This window comes from Perognathus longimembris, chromosome 8 (genome assembly GCF_023159225.1).
Source record: "Perognathus longimembris pacificus isolate PPM17 chromosome 8, ASM2315922v1, whole genome shotgun sequence".
Lineage (NCBI taxonomy): Eukaryota > Metazoa > Chordata > Mammalia > Rodentia > Heteromyidae > Perognathus > Perognathus longimembris.
In genome coordinates, this window is record NC_063168.1 from 12,042,540 (window position 1) to 12,062,502 (window position 19,963).

The 19,963-nt window shown below is 42.6% G+C and overlaps 1 protein-coding gene and 2 gene segments (V, D, J or C); all 3 read left to right on the forward strand.

Annotated features, from left to right (window-relative positions):
• The first annotated feature begins 898 nt into the window (after positions 1-898).
• On the forward strand, positions 899-4,019 carry LOC125355940. The segment is given in 4 exon segments: positions 899-953; positions 1,072-1,413; positions 1,874-1,989; positions 3,957-4,019. Coding segments are annotated over 4 exon segments (576 nt in total).
• Positions 4,020-7,497: 3,478 nt separating this feature from the next.
• On the forward strand, positions 7,498-7,987 carry LOC125356184. The segment is given in 2 exon segments: positions 7,498-7,552; positions 7,677-7,987. Coding segments are annotated over 2 exon segments (366 nt in total).
• Positions 7,988-9,839: 1,852 nt separating this feature from the next.
• Positions 9,840-19,259, forward strand: LOC125355942 (immunoglobulin kappa light chain-like). The gene is made up of 4 exons (XM_048352197.1): positions 9,840-9,934; positions 10,749-10,993; positions 15,966-16,267; positions 19,161-19,259. Exons 1-4 carry the CDS (start codon positions 9,840-9,842, stop codon positions 19,257-19,259), a joined length of 741 nt encoding a protein of 246 aa, XP_048208154.1.
• Positions 19,260-19,963: the final 704 nt, after the last annotated feature.

Consider the following 19,963-nt stretch of genomic DNA (forward strand, 5'->3'; position numbering starts at 1 on the left):
TGTATCAGGACTAAGGAACAAGCATTTAATGGGAAGGAGGCTAAAAGGAGGTGATTTGCCTTGAATTTGCTGTGGAATATTCAGAGGGCCCTGGGTGCATGGATGTACTGCAGCCTTTGGATAACATTCAATCTTAAGTCCAAGATTAAAAAGTCTATCTAGAGAGAGTGGCAAATCACAAATACCAAAGTAACTTTGGTCTTTTCTAGTTGCAACAAGCTTTTGCTCCAGACCTCTAGCCAGCAAACCACACAATATGGTTTATTTAAGCCCCTCTTATAGTTGCTTTCCCATGCTTATAAATTGTTTCTAACTTATGCAGTAAAGTATGGAAGAGCTTGACTCAGCCTTATACCTGCTCTTAAGGATAATCCACATTTTCTTTTATGTTTATATGTGTGTGGGAATAGAATGAAACATGAAAAGAGCTTTAATCTCTCTTGCTATTTATTAAGAACGTTCCATTGCATAATTATTAAACCAATTTAAAATGTCCAGAAACACTATTCTCTCTCTATTTTCACTTCTCTTCATATATGTAATATAAATCATTAATTTTTTGCCTTCATCTTCTCTCTTTCAAGAGTCATAACAGAGAGTTGATATTAAGACATTCAGGAAAAGCAGGCCTCATCCCTGAAAGAACCAATAGATCCATTCAACGAAGGCAGGTTGAGCATGACTTGTGCTGTATAAGTGAATCACATGCTTTGGTTTAAACTAAAACAGTGGACACCACACACCTGTGATGGTTTCCTGCAATGAGCCAGCCCTGCAGCTGTTGCCAGCTTTGCCCAGCCCTGCTCATTTGCATATGGCTAGATCACAGCTTGTGCCCCAATGACTTTATAACAGGTTGCTAACCCTGTGCAGCAGTCAGTCCCAGTCAGCACCCAGCATGGACTTGAGGACCCCTGCTCAGCTCCTGGGGCTCCTGCTGCTCTGGTTCCCAGGTAAGGACGGACAGCACTTCTCCCACCCTGTGTGGTCTGTGCTGCCTGGGTCTTCAAAGAAGACCTCCTATAACATGACTACTAATATGGTTATTTGCTTGTATGTTTCCAATATCAGGTGCCAGATGTGACATCCAGATGACCCAGTCTCCAGCCACCCTGTCTGCATCTCCAGGAGACAAAGTCTCTATCACTTGCCGTGCCAGTCAGGGCATTAGCAATAATTTAGCCTGGTATCAGCAGAAACCAGGGAAAGCTCCAAAGCCCCTTATCTATTATGCAACTAGTTTGGAATCTGGGGTCCCATCAAGGTTCAGTGGCAGTGGATCTGGGACAGAGTTTACTCTCACTATCAGCAGCCTGCAGCCTGAAGATGTTGCCACTTATTACTGTCAACAGCATTATAGTTCTCCTCCCACAGTGATACAATTCATTACAAAAACCTCCCAGGGAAGCAGAAGTGAGAGGCTGGGCTGCCCCAGCTGCTCCTCTTGGTTCCCCCACCCACTTAGAGTGCCTCTCTCATGCAGAAGGCCTCTCTGAACACTACTGCAGGGTTTTGGTTGAGCTTTCTGTGAATGCTCTTCTGTATCTCTGTCTCTTTTCTCCTCCTGTGTCCTAGAAGCACAGACATGTCCATGTCTCTTCTCACATCAAGGCTTCCTTTATGATTCACACAGTAAAACAGACCCAGGCTGGATTCTCCAAGCAGGAATTGTTTTCATACAGGAAATGAGTCTATTCATTAGCTTCATAACTCCTTAGTGACCAGAGAAGTTTGAACTAGGAATGGTGATTTTTCTAGGTCTCTGCAGCTGTGTTAAGCTGTTTGGGCCACATAGTCCTGTGATTCTCCAGCCTGTGAAAATGCCAGGTGGGGGCTCATGCTCTCATCCCCCCTCTCTCTGGGGATTCTCCAGGCCTCACCCCACTGACCAGGTGTCAGCCTGCTGGTGTCAAGAAACACGCAATTCTCTCCAGCTTTCCAAATTTCGGAGGAACATCACCTGATGATGCAACTCTGCAGGAAACCAGAGTAGGAACAGGGCCTTGAGCTTCCACCAGGGATCAGAATGATCAGAATGATGGCTTGAGAGAGCGGACAGCCCAGCAAGCTCACTTTCCTCCAAACTCAAAATATTCCACCAAGTGATGGCACTAGAATGCACCTAAATTTGATCCTAAGTTTTGTCTACCAACCTGGGATCATAAAACATTTTTAAATTTTTAAAAACTTCATTAAGTTTTGTAGAAAAATATAAGATGCTAGAAATCATATGAAACATCACAAGTTGCACATGAACTTACACAGGAAAATAATTGAAAGAATTTTCTTAATTAAACATATCAGATGCAAAACTATATCACTATACATAAAAACAAGGGAAATCAATTACTTAGTTTAATATTCCTTTTCTTGCTATAGGTCTGTGACTCATGCCTGCAATCCTAGCTAATCAGCAGGTTGGAATCTGAGGATCAAGGTTCAAAGCCAGCCCAAGCATGAAAAACTATCAGACTTTTATCTACAGCTACCATTAACACAGAAGGGGAGCTGGGGCTAGAGGGACAGGGTCCTAGCTCTGAGCAAAAATGAAGATCAGAAACAGCATCCAGGCCTGAGTCCTTCCCTCAAAAATAGCACAAATACATACAAGTATACATACATATGTATATATACTTCATTATTGATAGAGCATTTTAATTTGATACAATCCCCTGTGTCAATTCTTGCCCATATGCAACAGGAGTCCTGTTCATAAATAATTACCTGTGACCTTATCTTCAAGTATTTGTCCTTGTTTTCCTATGGTAGTTTCTAAGTTGCAGGTCTCACACTAATGTCTTTTTAGTTTTATAATGGGGAGATTAGAGAAGTAAATTCAGTCTTTTATATGTAGATATCCAGTTTTCCCATTACCAATTTTTAAAGGCACATTCTTTTCTCCAGTGTGTGGTTTGACACTGGTAAAAATCAGATGGCTATGGCCACGTGCCTTTATTTTGGGTCTTCTCTTCTGTTCCACTGCTCTCCTGGAACCCAGAGCTTGACTGGGGACATAAGATGCTGAAACTAATCCACGTGAAACCACTTTCCAGGTGTCCTTTCATGAGCCGGATGTCTCAACGGGCTCTTTTCTTGTGGAATTTTTTCCACAGGAGTTCATTCTTTTACTGTCTTGCAACATGGGTGTATAGCCAATTCCTGAGATGACTGCCAAAATCAAAAGCTAAGAATTTATCCTTTCCAACGGACTCTTTAGTAAAAACCTATTAAACATTATTACACTCTCCTTACGTCCTGATGTCCTTCTTTCTTTTGGTAAGTCAGTCAAATAAGTTAATGTGAGCAATATAAATGAGACCTGCACCTAGACAAATCACAGAATTAGCCTGGACCCAAGTCATTGCTTGCTGAGTCCCATTGTGGTGATCTTAATGATGCAATATCCAAGTTCAAATGCAATTCAATGCAATTGTTGCAATTGTTCCATTCCATAGGAATCAGTGTTCAGGACAGCCATTAAGGGAAGGAGGTGGTATTAAAAACACAGATGTGCACCAGCTGTTTGATTCCCTTTGTTAGTGCAATCAGGCAGTGAGTGGTGTGGCAGAAAGGTTTTCATCATGCAGAGCATGAGGCTAGTGCATGTAAAGTCTGGGCGGGGGCCCTCACCCCACCTTTGTACCCTTCAGTGCCACTCAGGACCCCTCCTGTTACCAAAATCACATATTTGGCATCTCAATGGGACTACACATCCTTAGCCACCAACTTCCTTGTGGCCATTAAATTCTCAGAATTAATGGTGAACCCATAGATTTGTTAATGATCTGCTATAAAATGTCTGAGGAGAGGAGTCATTTGAATTTCCTACTGACTCTGGTCTTGAAACAGTTGGAATAGAACTGACTTTGTGACTAGTAGAGGAAATAATCCTAGTCTAGACCCCAGACTCCTTACTGATCATCCTTACCATTGTCATGTCATTGGTTTGCCACCAGATGGCGAACAAAGCCAATAATCAGCAGATTCCCAGAGCCCAGAGCAAGGGAGAGCAGCAGTGATCCTGCTGCCTCTTTGTCAACAGGAACCTGAGGCTGGCAAGCTGGCTGCACAGCTGTCAAGGTGCACATGTGCTCCCAGACACTACACGCACTGCCATGGTTCTCTAGCTGCGTGTTTCTGAATATTTTCTTCTTTACTTGGTCTTAGTAAGCACACCCTGACTATGCTGCCCCTTTTCTCCTGTATTATTGGAATGGAGTACCAAGTTCAGTTCAATGGTGGACCCAGCTGTGTGAGTACAAGGCTGTCCTCTGGGGGGCGACAAGCCCCGTGTGCATAGCCAGCACGACCTGACCTTGGGGATTCTCAGTAGGGCAGAGCACATTGAAGGCCAACCTTCTAAGAGAGTCAGGTAAAGATAATTAAGGTGTCAAATAAAAGTATGTAGAAGGAACTGGAGATTGAAAGTGTTTGAAATTTTAGTGCTATCCCAGAACCTCCTTTTCAGAATATTGTCAACAATGAGCAAGACACACAATAGATTTAGACTTTAAATTTCTACCCTTGATCAACATGTCCTCCTTATGTATCTAAGATGGATACACAGTGGCTGAGAGGAGACTGTGGATGAGGACCTTGCTGACTTTCCTCATGATTGGAGAGACCAGCAGGGAATCAGCCAGCCCCATGGAGCAGGCCAACTCTGAGCTCCTGGTGACTCAGTCTCTCAGCCTGGCCATGCCCTCTCGGCTGGGCTCAATTCCAGTGAGGAGTCAGTATTTCCCTTCCTGAATCCAAGGCCACCACAGGGCATGGCCTTTGTCACCCCAGGTTCTCAGCTCCTTCCCTCTGGAGGTGACTGCTTCTGTCATGGCCCAGGGCAAGAAGGTCAGCATTGGAAAGAGGCTCTTGCTCCAAATCTCTCCAGTGAATTCCAGTACCTGCAAGTTGAGGTCAGCCCTCACACTCACTGAAACCCCATGAGTATTTAGAAAAATGACTTCTAAGTCATGTTCTAGGTCTGAATTTTTCTAACCACACCACAGTAAGATGTCCATGTCCTTTGCCTTCTTCATCCTCCTTAGATGCATTCTGATGAATCACTAGGAATCAGAATTCCTAGACTCTGGGGTGTGCATGATGAAGGCAAACATGGTTCCTCTTGCTGTTTAACTAGGCTGGGGTGTCCAAAGAAAAGGCATGATATGATATCTGATTGATCAAATTGTTATCCATGTTTTATCCATTTCCAATATGCTTCTTGAGCATTTATACTGACTTCAGTACAGATCAAGTCTCTCTCTCTCTCTCTCTCTCTCTCTCTCTCTCACACACACACACACACACACACACACACTACAGATGCAAACATCAATACTAGTAGCTGGGCAGGCATGATATTTCCACTCATTCAGAAAAGAGGTATGACTAGCAGAGATTTTTGTTGAAGTAATTACCCACCATCAACACTTCTCAATTCATGATTTTTATTGTGGGAAGTAATATCAAATGGCACAAAATGATAAACTATGAGCAATATCATATTAAGAAAAGTACAGTCTGTTTAGATATTAGGGATAGAAAACACCTAAGGTTTCAATCGTTAAAAATTGGTAAATAAATGCATCTGCAAAAACTGCTTGAATTTGCACTGAAATGGCCGTGATTAAAAGTACCAGAGAATACTATTCATTTCATTTGGTAGTTTCATGCTATCATTTTCTTTAAAGAAATTAAACAGCTATGCACTGTGCCTCATGCTTGTAATTCTCCTACTCTGTAGCCTGAGATCCGAGACTTGCAACTTGAAGAGAGCCTAGGCAGGAAAGTCCATGGCAATCTTAATTCCAATTAACCATCCAAAATCTAGAAGTGGAGGTGTAGATAAGTGGCATAACAGAGTGATAGCCTTGAGCATAAAATCTAAGGGATCAAACCCAGGCCTTGAGTAACACACACACACATACAGAGAGAGAGAGAGACAGAGACAGAGACAGAGACAGAGACAGAGACAGAGAGAGACAGAGACAGAGAGAAAGAGAGAGAGACAGAGAGATAGAGAGAGAGAGAAAGGGAGAGAGAGAGAGAAGACATTTTGTCCAAATGCCAATGGATGGTAACAGTCAATTATCTACTCATAAATGTGAGATATGAGAATGATTTTTCAAAGCCAACCGTGTAAGAAAATCTATGAGACTTGAATCTCCAATTAATCACCAAAAACTCAGAATTGAAAGCTTGGCAACTGTTGTAGTGCATTAACCTTGAGGGATAAAGCAAGGAGACAGTATGTACCCAGACCCTGAGTTCAAGGCCAAAGTACAAAACCTAATGAAACAAACAAACGAACAAACAAACATGGGCCAGGGATATGGCCTAGTGGCAAGAGTGTTTGCCTCCCATACATGAAGCCCTGGGTTCAATTCCCCAGCACCATATATACAGAAAGCAGCCAGAATTGGCACTGTGGCTCAAGTGGCAGAGTGTTAGCCATGCGCAAAAGGAAGCTAGGGACAGTGCTCAGGCCCTGAATTCAAAGGTCAAGACTGCAAAAGAAAAAGAAAAAAACCTAATCATACAGCTACCTATGACTCAGAAAATCTGCTTCTGGACAGTTTACAATAGAACACAGTACACAGTAAAGCGACCCTGATTACAGCATTATTCACCATAACCAAGATGTGGAATCAGCCCAGATGTTCCTCAGTTGACGAATAGATCAAAAAATATGGTACACATACAAATTTCAGCTATACTTGTTTATTACAAAAAATGATATTGTACTACTCATAAGGAAATGGAAAAACTTGGAAAAACTTTATTAAAATAAGGGAGACCAAGAGAAACAAAGGTTGCACATTTCCTTTATTTGCAAAAGGTAGAATGTGCCCATCAATTTATATGGAAACAATTGGATAACAGGTAAGTGGTAACAAGTTTTTAATGAAGAACACGTTTCATGTTTTCTTTTTCTTTGTTTGTTTTTTGTATTTGTTTTTAGAATGGGAAGTTTACAGTTCAACACAATAAGCACCAGGATTTAGGAATTTGCAAGACAGGGACTGGAGCAAAGGGACATGGAGCATGAAGTAGTGACAGGGAAATGGGGAGAATATAGTCAAGAATTCATTGTCTATAGTACAAAATTGAGAAAGGAAAGGGAAGAGGTGAGTCAAAGGGGGTATGAATGTGGAAGGGTGTGACCCTGATCAAGATATTCATAAACTGCTTTATGAGATGGCTCTTCTTTGTATAATTACCTAAAAAGGAAAAAAATCCTAAACACATTTGCTACAATCAAAGCTCTCCTTGGAGACATGCGTTTTTTGCATGCATGGCATGTCTCTCATGTTTGACCTGGGACTCCTGGGGAAGCTTCTCTGATTTTGAGTTCCTGAGATGAGCCAGTCCTGCAGTTGTGCCCAGCCTGGCCAGACACTGCTGATTTGCATGAGCCCAGAGCCCCGCCCACTGCCCTGAGCTCTTTTTCATAGGCTGCTCACCATGTGCAGCTGTCAGTCCCAGTCAGCACCCAGCATGGACATGAGGACCCCTGCTCAGCTCCTGGGGCTCCTGCTGCTCTGGCTCCCAGGTAAGGACAGACAGCACTGCAGTTGAACCCAGCTCAATGTGCTTGATCACTGATGACTTCTATTTCTGAGATCCTCTTACCACATGCTTAATTGTGTGGGTATGTGTTATGTTTCCTTTGCCAGGTCTGAGATGTGACATCCAGATGACCCAGTCTCCAGCCTCCCTCTCTGCATCTCCAGGAGAGAGGGTAGCCATGACTTGCAGAGTAAGTCAGGACATTAGCAAGAGGTTAGCCTGGTATCAGCAGAAACCAGGACAAGCGCCTAAACTCTTGATCTATGGTGCAACAAGTTTGGAATCTGGAGTCCCATCGCGGTTCAGTGGCAGTGGATCTGGGACACAGTTCACTCTCACCATCAGCAGCCTGCAGCCTGAAGATGTTGCCACATATTACTGTCAACAATATTGGAGTTATCCTCCCACAGTGATATAGGCCATAACTAAAACCTCCAGGGCAGCAGAAGTGAGAGGCTGGGCTACCCCAGCTGCTTCTGCTGTGACTGCACTTGCTGACACAGCTTCTCAAATGCAGCCAGGGCCTGAAAGTCACTGGGAGGTTTTGTTAGAGATGTGGATCGTCCTCTGTCCCCTGTCACTCACCTGTTCATTCCTAGTAGAACAGATATGGTAAGTCCTCTTTGAAGCATGTAAAGAGTCTGGGCTATGGAATCGTTGGAATTGGCTTGTAGAAAAACCCAGTAATGAGGTAATCATTCATGTAATTTTTTTTCTATCTTTCTTTTTTTTTTGCCAGTCTTGAGGCTTGGACGCAGAGCCTGAGCCCTTTCCCTGGCTTCTTTTTGCTCGGGGCTAGCACTTTAACTCTTGAGCCACAATACCACTTCTGCTTTTTCTGTGTATGTGGTGCTGAGGAATCAAACCCAGGGCTTTGTGCATGCTAGGTAAGTGCTCTACCGCTAAGCCACATTCCCAGCCCCCATTCATGTAGTTTCTTAATGCAGGCCATTTTAATATAAAAAACGATGTCTAAGACCCAGCCTTTCCAAGCCTGAGTTACAGTACTCAGAGAAGCTGAAAATTCAAGTAGAAGTTTAGATTACTTTCCTTCAGACACCAGATGTCAATTATCAGTCACAATAAAGGCTGTTTAACACAGGTTCTCCACCCTAACTAGAGGGTCCAGGGCTTGGCATCTTCAGGTGTTAGTAGCTCCCACAGGTGATGCTCCAGTCCTCTAGCCCAGTGTTTGCCTGCAGGGACAAATGCCCATAAATCACTTTCTTCTGCCTTTTATTCTCTAGAAGGATTCCTCCTGCTGAAACACTGCTAAAAAGCATAGAGAGAAAATGGTTGTGGAAATCACTGCATTTGATGAGATGCTGATTGAGAGGGGATAGGTGGCAACCAAGAGTGTAATTCCTTGTCTTGAGTAGCTATCAACAGAGTCAAACTATGTCAACAGCACTGTGTACTCCAATCCGTGGCTTTATTGAAAACTATGTCATTGTGCTGGAGTGCGCCTATCAGAGCCATTTTATTGATCTACCTGTATATTTTACTGCTTTCATTATATATTCTGGTTTAACGTCTGCAGTTTTATTTTTAAATAGACAAAAAATAAACGTAGTAGACATAATGAGGTTTTTATTTTGACTATTAAATCTGATGAATTTCCATATACAATGTAGTATAATGTGTTCGACTCTAAAAACTATCAGTTTTAATTGCCTTGCATTGAATTTTTAGGTCGAACAAAAGAAAATTAAAATTTTTAAATTACATTTCAGATTAAAAACACAAATAAGCTCTTTTGTGTCTTTAATCCAGGGCTATTTTTGGAATTTAATGTTTTCTGTACAGTTTTCAGCAAATAAAAATATGCTTCTATTTCATTTATAGGCATTATGTCTTCCTTTTCTTGCATGAATTACGGCACTTGGAGAAGCCCAATATGATTTTGGATGGTGGAGGGCATATTGGACATTCCAGTCTTTTATATGACCTAAGAGTGCTGTATCAATGAGTGTACTGATTTGTCACCTAGTATCATGTTTTCTAGACATTTTTGTTAGATCTCAATGACCAAAATAGCCCTATCTAGAGGACCCCAAACAGTGCCTTCATTCATTCACACTCTTGCTTGTCCTCTTTCCCCACAGGACAATTTCATGCTACAGGCACCACACCCAAACTTACTCCCAGCTTGGACCTTGAGCTGATACTCAGCTCAGCTCCCTCCCTGTGTCCAACTGTGACCTTATTTCCTGCCAGGGATTACTATTTGTTAGTTTAAAACCACCTCCACTAGACAATCTGAAGACTCCATGATGTTATTAGATGAAGCCCTTGACCATCGATACCGCTGGAAATGGGGGCTGTGTCCTTCTCAAGACTACAAGGAATTGGGGAATGAAAAGATGTAGCGGCGCAGAGTGATAGTTGACTGAAAAATTAAACTGGGTACAAGTCTCCATGGAAGTCATCTCCATGCGGGGCTGGTCCTCAGGCTGTGCTTTGTGCCCTGTACTGCTTCTACACGTGCACTTACACAGCTGGGCTTTCTTAGCACTGTTGCACATGGCATGGACTGTTTTGATTTTCATACAAATACAGAGGCTTTTGACTGTCTGTTGACTACAAAGATCAGGGTTTCTGATCTTTGTATGGTCTGCCAGACCATTGCCCACACCAGGGAATTTGCATATTGCTCCCTAGGGAGGACCATCCTTGACAAGACTGAGATAAATAAGCAGATCTCACTCTGTGTTGACTGATCAGCTCTCCTCATTTGCACTCAAAATGAGGTTCCCTGGTCAGCTCCTGGGGCTGCTAATGCTGTGGATCCCTGGTAAGGGCAGAGCAAGAGGAGGAAGGACATTGGAGGGAGGGTGAGCCCAGGGACCCACTGCTTCCCATGTGTGCATCTCCTGTGTGCGATGTGCGGTTCCTGTCCTCCAGGGTGGGCATGTGAGGTTTGCATCTGTGAGGGTGAGGAAAGGCAGGAGAAAGCACTGGAAAGATTTTGAAACACTCTGGGGAAATATACCCTTAATGATAAACTTTTCTTAAAAGATTCCCCAAAGCCATCCCACATTCTTTTTCAAAATGAATGAGGGTAAATCATCAAATGCTTCATATTGCTTGGCTCCTATGAAAAGCATGAGAACGACGTAAATGATGTTCTCCATCTTTTTCTTTGTGATGACCCAGACTCCACTCCTTCTGTCTGTCAGTGCAGGAGAGCCGGCCTCCATCTCCTGCAGGTCTAGTCAGAGCCTCCTGCATAGTAGTGGAAAGACATATTTGATCTGGTACCTGCAGAAACCAGGGAAGGCTCCAAAGTGCCTGATCTATTGGGTTTCCCAGCGAGACCCTGGGGTCCCAGACAGCTTCTGTGGCAGTGGGTCAGGCACAGATTTCACACTGACCATCAACAGGGTGGAGACTGAGGATGTTGGAGTTTATTACTGTTATCAAGGTACACATGCTCCTCCCCCAGTGATACAGCCCTGAACAAAAACCTCCCTGCCAGGGTGGCCCAGCTGCCCTCATGTGCTGTCTGTCTAGGGAGCAGCCAAGCAGATCCTCTCAATCTATGTGCAATGCACACTGTGAAGGCTCTGGAAATGAGGGTGGCTCTGAGTCCTTGTACAAGTAGGGTCCTGGCTTTATCCTGGGCCTTTGTTGGCTGCTACATTTTGCATGGGGAGAGCAGCAACAAAGGAAGCAGATCCAACTCCTTCAGAAAGCTGACTTGTAAGTTCATCCTAATTCTTTCTCTTTTTTACAATGATGGTGTTTGAATTCATTCATCAGTGCAGTCATTTGCTGAAACCTGAGGATGAATCAATAGAGGCGCTGATCTAAAATGAATTCTTAAGGAAAATAAGGCATTCTTTCACCATGGAGCATTTATCTTTATCTCCTGTATGAACAATGAGCTCTGTGGATCAGAACTCAAAGCCAATAATGGCAGGAATGTAAACAAGACCCTTCTTACCAATTAGATACCCCAAAGGTGGCATTGGAGCTGTGGTTCTAGTGGAGTAGCAGGCGACTTGAGCAACAATGTTTGGGACAGTGCCACAGGCCCTAAGCTCATGCTGCAAGACTAGCACAAGTATGAAAGTTACAAGAAGAAAAAAGAGAAAATATCTATTGTTTATTAAAACACAAAACAGAAGCACTAAGGATTTCATCCATTCAGCTCTAACTCACTAACCAAAATATGCCACCCTAAACATCTTTTGTTGTTAATGGGGTTTGAACTTAGATCTTTGCATTTAAACATTTTTTTTTCCAATAAGGTCTCAGTGTTTTGCCCTAGATTGGCCTATCCATAATTCTCCTGTTTACATTTGCCACATAACTCAAATGACAGATATTCCTAACCACATACAGTGCAATTAATGCCTGAACTGTCTCAAATTGTCATTTGCTTTATATCAGTCATGTAGTTGAGGTGGCAAGTATAATCTATTACACATCTTTTTACAATAGCAAAATTTATTTCTACATACATTGAGTCATTTCCACTCTTTCTGTTTCACCCTTAGGTATACCTTTAATGATCTGCATCTAGGAGCTTTCCAGAAAACTGTTTCCATCTTCAATATGATCACAGGAATCAGAAGCAAAGATTCACTATTCCCAGAGGCTCTTCGATTCTATTAAATATTATTTCTTTCTCCATCTCTTCTGATGTCATTCTATCCTTTGGTTAGTGGGTCGAATGAGTTAACATTTGTAATATAATCAATACCTGCCAAAGGGAAAATTGCAAAAGCAGCCCAGAACCAAATCCTGATCATCTGCTTGCTAAATCCCCTTCCAGTGATCTTGATGTTGAAAAATGCCAATGCTATTGGAAGAGCAATATATTGTAAAACATATGTGAATTAAAGGTAAAGGGAGAGCACTGGCCTTCAGCACAAAATCTAAGTGACCAACACAGCCACTCACACACACACAGAACTAAAAACTATTTTAGCCAGGCGTTCATAGCTAATACCTGAAAACCTAACTACTCGGGAACATTTGATATGAGAATGACTGTCAAGGTCATCCGGCATATCAAAGTCCATGAGTCTCATCTCCAATTCACTACCTAAAGGCTGGTAAAGGTGTGCTAGAGCATTAGCTTTAGTGGAAAAAAACTAAGGGACAGCACTCAGACTCTGAGTTAACAGCTGAAATTCAAATACTACACTAAACTAAAAGAATGGGAAGGAAGGAAGGAAGGGAGAGAGGGAGGGAGGGAAGTAGGGAGGAGGGAAGAGGGAGGGAGGGAAGGAGGGGAAGGAAAGAAGCAAGGAAGGAGAGAGGTCGAGAGGGAGGGAGGGAGGAAAGAAGGAAGAAATGAACAAGCAAATAAACCAAGGAATGAAGGAACAAAATAAGAACGAAATACGTCAAAACCCAACACAAGAAGCACCAGGATATGGGAATCTCCCAGTCAGGGTGTGGGGCAAAGGGAGGAGTGGTGAGGGAATGAAGAGAGGAATGGGGAGCATGAACTCAAGAATTCACCGTACACACCACAAATTCATTCAGGTGTATAGGCAGAGCTGTCCTCTCTTGCTTCAAGTTGACAATGAGACACAGCCTGTACAGGAAAGTCAGCACAAACACATTCAATACTAAGATACCAGCATTGCTTGATGATCCAGCTCAAAATAATGTAGAACTTTACATCCTCCTTGCAAGTAGATTCTGGCTGGATGCTTTATAATAAGGTCTCATGGAAGTTTGTCATCTGGAAACAGAGTAGGAGAATTTCACTTGGGCACCAATGTCATAATCATTAATTAGAACCTCAGAGTCTCCAGGTTCAGGGATGTGGAGACTGAAGGCAAAGACAGTTGATGTTCATATGGTGATCAGTTAGGATAGGGAAAAAATAAGACAATAGATGTGACATTCGGGATGATCAAACCTATGTCCACCTTTTACCCATACCCAAGTCCCATCCCAGTGTTTGTGTGCCAAAACTGGCCTGATAGGAGTTCCAGACTCACACATACAGATGCCCACAGCAAAGCTGGTGTCTATGTCAGCTTGATGTCCCTCCTCCCTGCTACAGGGGGAAAAACAAAAACAAAAAACTAAACAACAACAAAAATAGACATTGTCAGTGAATGGAGAAGATTCCAGAGAGTAGAGAGATGTTTGCTAAAGGGAATTGGTCTGATCACTAGTCAGACTTCTATTGTATTATCTATAACAATCACAATTGGCAGAAGATTGACATAATATAGGGGATTCCAAACGAAGAAAAATTTGTACCACATTTAATGTGGGACTAGAAGGAAACCCTCATCCCTGGAAGATGGTGAAGCTGTGAGTCACATTGGAAGAATCATACAGTACACTCCTTCCCCTTATCCTATTACTTCTTCCAAAGAAGTATCATTTTTTAAAGAAAGACTATTTAAAATTCATAAAACTTTTAAAATAACAAAACCTGAAAATGTGCAGATTCTGGCAGTAACAGAAAATTGCATATCTACCAAATTGAGCAACCATGTGCACAATTAATTTTTTTGAGGTTACACTGAGATTGATACTCAAAGCTTCCTTCCTACTACACAGGAGCTCCTTCACATGAGCCAGTCCTATGCAGTTTTATTTTGCAGACAAGGTAGCATGTTTGTGCCTTAATTATTCTGGCAGTGCAGTCTCAACTTCTGACTTTGTTTTCATCATTATATTCAAAACTGAGTTTGGAAATTTCACAAATGTTTTCTGTACCTAAATATTGGGGATGAACTTGGTTTTGGAAGGATAAAAGGCATCTCTCTGAGCCCCAGTAATTACAAATTGAATTAAGTTGAAATCCACCTAGAAGTGAAGCTAAAATGCAAGGTGTCCTCCATAATCATCATTTCTATATGCACTATTCAGCTCATGGATACTTACAGATTGCAAAGAGACTTTCTCTGGAAAGCCCTTGAGAATTTATTAGGCCATTAAGATGTTAGTCAAAAAAGTACAGATCCTGAGACAAGTTCTTACATACACCAGAAGTGAGTTGGATAGCAGTTGCAAATACATTTAATGACTCTAAATCTGCAGGTCACAGAGATTACCCTGAACTCTCACCCTTTTGTCAACAGACCCTGCATCCTCCCCCAGGGCCAGAACCAAAGCACAGCTTCCCTGAGGCAATGGGACAAGTCTTTGGTCCCTTCTTCAACACAATTAGAAATCCTACTAGGTGAAAGTCATTGCTCTTGAAATTATGAGGAAACCTTCACAACAGCTATCTTTTCTTTACTCTTTTAAGGTGACAGTTTTGAACTGCTGGGCTTACTAGTAGGGAAAAACTACTCTCATTTCAGGAAAGCAGCAGAAATTTGTGCATCTGTGATAAGAGATGTATCAGGACTAAGGAACAAGCATTTAATGGGAAGGAGGCTAAAAGGAGGTGATTTGCCCTGAATTTGCTGTGGAATATTCAGAGGGCACTGGGTGCATGGATATACTGCAGCCTTTGCATAACATTCAATCTTAAGTCCAAGATTAAAAAGTCTATCTAGAGAGAGTGGCAAATCACAAATACCAAAGTAACTTTGGTCTTTTCTAGTCGCAACAAGCTTTTGCTCCCGACCTCTAGCAATCAAAACACACAATATGGTTTACTTAAGCCCCTCCTATAGTTGCTTCCCATGCATATGAATTGTTTCTAACTTATGCAGTAAAGTATGGAAGAGCTTGACTCAGCCCTATACCAGCTCTTAAGGATATTCCACATTTTCTTTTATATTTATATGTGTTTGGGAATAGACTGAAACTTGAAAGCTTTAATTTCTCTTGCTATTTATTGGGAATGTTCCAATGCATAGTTATTAAACCAATTTAAAATGTCTAGAAACACTATTCTCTCCCTATCTTCACTTCTCTCCATATATGTAATATAAGTCATTAATTTTTTGCCTTCATCTTCTCTCTTTCCAGAATCATAACAGAGAGTTGAGATTAAGACATTCAGAAAAAGCAGGCCTCATCTTCCCTGAAAGAAGCAATAGATCCATTCAAGGATGGCAGGTTGAGCGTGACTTGTGCTGTGTAAGTGAACCACATGCTTTGGTCTAAACTAAAACACGTGGGTACCACACACCTGTGATGATTTCCTGAGCTGAGCAAGCCCTGCAGCTGTTTCCAGCTTTGCCCCGCCCTGCTCATTTGCATATATCTAGATCACAGCCTCCAGCCCCAATGACTACATAATAGGCTGCTCACACCCTGTGCAGCAGTCAGTCCCAGTCAGCACCCAGCATGGACATGAGGAACCCTGCTCAGCTTCTGGGGCTCCTGCTGCTCTGGCTCCCAGGGAAGGAAGAACAGCACTTCTCCCACCCTGTGTGGTCTGTGCCTCCTGAGTCTTCAGGGAAGTCCTCCTATAACATGACTACTAATATGGATATTTGCTTGTATGTTTCCAATACCAGGTGCCAGATGTGACATCCAGATGACCCAGTCTAGAGCCTCCCTGTCTGCATCTCCAGGAGACACAGTCTCCATCAGTTGCGGGGCCAGTGAGAGTATCTATGGTTATTTAGCCTGGTATCAGCAGAAACCAGGGAAAGCTCCAAAGCCCCTTATCTATTATGCAACTAGTTTGGAATCTGGGGTCCCATCAAGGTTCAGTGGCAGTGGATCTGGGACAGAGTTCACTCTCACCATCAGCAGCCTGCAGCCTGAAGATGGTGCCACTTATTACTGTCAGCAGCATTATAGTTCTCCTCCCACAGTGATACAAGTCATAACAAAAACCTCCCAGGGAAGCAGAAATGAGAGGCTGGGCTGCCCCAGCTGCTCCTCCTGGTGCCCCCACCCACTTAGAGTGCTTCTCTTATGCAGAAGGCCTCTCTGAACACTACTGCAGGGTTTTGGTTGAGCTTCTGTGAATGCTCTTTTGTATCTCTGTCTCTTTTCTCCTCCTGTGTCCTAGAAGCACAGGCATGCCCATGTCTCTTTTCATATCAAGGCTTCCTTTAAGATTCACAGAGTAAAACAGACCCAGGCAGGATTCTCCAAGCAGGAATTGTTTTCAGACAGGAAATGAGTCTACTCATTAGCTTCTTAACTCCTTAGTGACCAGGGAAGTTGGAACTAGGAATGGGGATTTTCTAGGTCTCTGCAGCTGTTCTAAGCTGTTTGGGCCACATAGTCCTGTGATCCTGCAGCCTGTGAAAAAGCCAGGTGGGGACTCATGCACTGATCCCCCCACACCAACCCTCTCTGGGGATTCTCCAGGCCTCACCCCACTGACCAGGTGTCAGCCTGCTGGTGTCAAGAAACACGCAATTCTCTCCAGCTTTCCAAATATCAGAGGAACATCACCTGATGATGCAACTCTGCAGGAAACCAGAGAAGGAACAGGGCCTTGAGCTTCCACCAGGGATCAGAATGATCAGAATGATGGCTTGAGATAGCAGACAGCCCAGGAAGCTCACTTTTCCCCAAACTCAAAATATTCCACCAAGTGATGGCACTAGAACTCACCTAAATTTGATCCTAAGTTTTTTCTACCTATCTGGAATCATAAAATTAGAAGAAAATTAGAAACTTCATTAGATTATGGAGGAATCTACAGAAAGCTCGTAATTGTATGAATCATCACATGTTGTTCATGATCTTACAATAGAAAAATAATTGAAAGTATTTTTTAATTAAACAAGACAATAACATAACACATAAAACATGGAAAATATGTTACTTGGTTTAAGATTTATTTTCCTGCTACGGGCCGGTGACTCATACCTGCAATCCTAGCTATTCAGGAGGTTGGGATCTGAGGATCAAGGTTCAAAGCCATGCCAAGCATGAAAACCTATGAGACTCTTGTCTACAACTAACTACCAAAAATCCAAAAGTAGAGCTGGGGCTAAAGGGACACTGTACTAGCTCTGAGCAAAAATGAAGATCAGAAACAGCATCCAGGCCTGAGCCCTTCCCTCAGAAATAGAAAATATATATTTATGCACATATATACACGTGTATATATGCAATATATGTATATATATATGTATTTCTTTATTGATATGCAGGAGCATTTTTATTTGAAGCAGTCCCCTGTGTCAATTCTTGCCAATATGCAATAAGAGTCTTGTTTATAAATAATTACCTCTGACAATATCTTCAAGTATTTGTCCTTGTTATCTTATAGTAGTTTATTTATTTAGTTATTTATTTTATGTCAACGTGATGTACAGAGGGGTTAAACTTTCATACTTAAGGCAGCGAGTATCAAAATTGTTACCTCCTCCCTCATTTTCTCCCTCCTTCCCCCCTCCCCAGTTCCCTCCCTCCCATGAGTTGTACAGTTGGTTTACAGCACATAGTTTTGTAAGTATTGCTGTTGCATTGGTTCACCTTTTACCCTTTGTCTGCCATTTTGATGCTCTCCTTCCCTTCTCTAGTTCCAATAAGCATATGTATATTACCCAGGGTAGAGAAATCAATAACAGTGACATCAGGGGGAAAACGCTGGGGAAAAAAGACTAAAGAAAGTGGCATAATTTCAGATGGTACTTTGAAAATAACAACAATGGTAAACCACTTATTTCCATAACTTGGAGTTCATTTCACTTAGCATCACCGATATGTTCATATTTGCACAGCTGTTGAGCTATTGTGATCTTCTGCCAGGACTATTCTAGACATGCACTAATTCTTACCAATGAGGGAAACCTCCCGTGGTTTCTAAGTTTCAAGACTCAGACTAAATCCTTTATCCAGTTTGGTTTTAATTTTGCAATGGTGAGTTTTGCCATCACCAATGTTTGAAGACACATTCTTTTCTCCAGTGTGTGTTTTTACACTGATAAATATCAGATGGTTCTAGCCACAAGGGCATATTTGGGGTCTTCTCTTCTGTTCCACTGCTCTCTAGCTACCCAGAGATTGCCTTGGGATGAACACTGGTGAAACTAATCCAAGTGAAACAACTTTCCAGGTGTCCCTGCATGAGCGGGATGTCTTTCTCAAGGGAATTTTGTCCACCTGAGTACACTCTTTGGCTGTCTTGCACCCTGTTCAAGCCAATGCCTGAGATGCTCTCAGTGTGTCTTTCCTATTGCCCTAACACAAAACTGCATGTTAATGGTGCTAATCTCTCCAGTTGGTCTCAAATGGTCATCCTCCTTATCTCTGTCAATCAAACGAGTTGGGCTAGCAGTTTTAAGCCACTACACCCGACTTTGACCCACTATTTTTTAAACACCAACCTATGAGACATAATTCCAGATAACATGGAATTTGATTTCCATTCTTTCCTTTCTCCTAAGCATAAGATCTTTAATGATCTGCCTCTAGGAGTGTTCCAGAAACCTATTCCCACCATCAGTTTGACTACAAGAATCCTAAGCTAAGCATTTACTATTCCCAAAGGACTCTTTAGTAAAAGTCTGTTAAATATCATTGTTTCGTCCTCTGTCCTTATGTGATTCCATCTTTTTGCTAAGTCAGTCAAATAACTTCATGTGAATGATGTAAACAAGACCTGCAGCTGGGGAAATCACAAAATTAGCCTGGAACCAATTAGACTTTGCTTGCTGAGTCCCATCGTGCTGATCCAACTGATGCAATGTCAAAGCTCAAATGCAAGTCAATGCAACTGTTGTGATTGTTCCATTCCACAGGAATCGGATGATCAGGACAGCCTACAGGAGAAGGAGGTAGTGCTGAAAACAAAGATGTGCATCAGCTTTGTTAGTACAACGAGGCAGCGAGTGGTATGACAGAATTGTTTCTGTCGTGCAAACATGAGGCTGGTGTGTAAGGTGTGGTACAGAGCCCTCATCCCACCGTTGTGCCCATCAGTGCCACTCAGGACCTGCTCCTGTTTGCCAAAATTGCATATTTGGCATCTCACAGGGAACACTCATCCTACACTGCCAACTACCCGGTGGCCATTCAATTCTCAGAATTCATGACGAACTTCTAGGTGTTTTTTTTCTCTGACTGCTATAAAATGGCATCTCCTACTGAATCTGGCCTTGAACCAGATGGCATAGAACCAGCTTTGTGACTACTGGAGTAAAGATTCACAGTCTAGACACTGCAGCTCCATACTGAAAATTCTACAGGTTGCTATGTCACAAGTCTGCCACCAGAGGGCAAGCCAGCCTCATAATGAGCAGAGCCCAAGAGCCCAAATCCTGGAGAGTAGTTGTTTGGCTGCCTCCTTGTCAACTTGCAGCTCAGGCTGGCCAGCTCCCTGCACAGCTGTCATGGTGCACAAGTGCCTGATACACTCCTCACACTGCCAACCGATCACACTACTCACCAACCTCACGACAGTAAGATGTCCATGCCTCTGCCTTCTTCATCCTCCTCAGATGCGTTGTGATGAATAACTAAGACTCTCAGCATTCCTAGACTCTCAGCATTCTGGGGCCTGCATTATGAAGGCAAACATGGCTGCTCTTGCTGTGAAAGTGGA

Excerpts from the sequence above, each read along its gene's own strand:
- LOC125355942 (XM_048352197.1), top strand. The coding sequence starts at position 9,840 with ATGATGTTATTAGATGAAGCCCTTGACCATCGATACCGCTGGAAATGG. Across the intron at positions 10,994-15,965 it reads AGTTTATTACTGTTATCAAG|GTGCCAGATGTGACATCCAG; the intron begins GTACACATGCTC and ends TTCCAATACCAG. Across the intron at positions 16,268-19,160 it reads ATTATAGTTCTCCTCCCACA|GAATCGGATGATCAGGACAG; the intron begins GTGATACAAGTC and ends TCCATTCCACAG.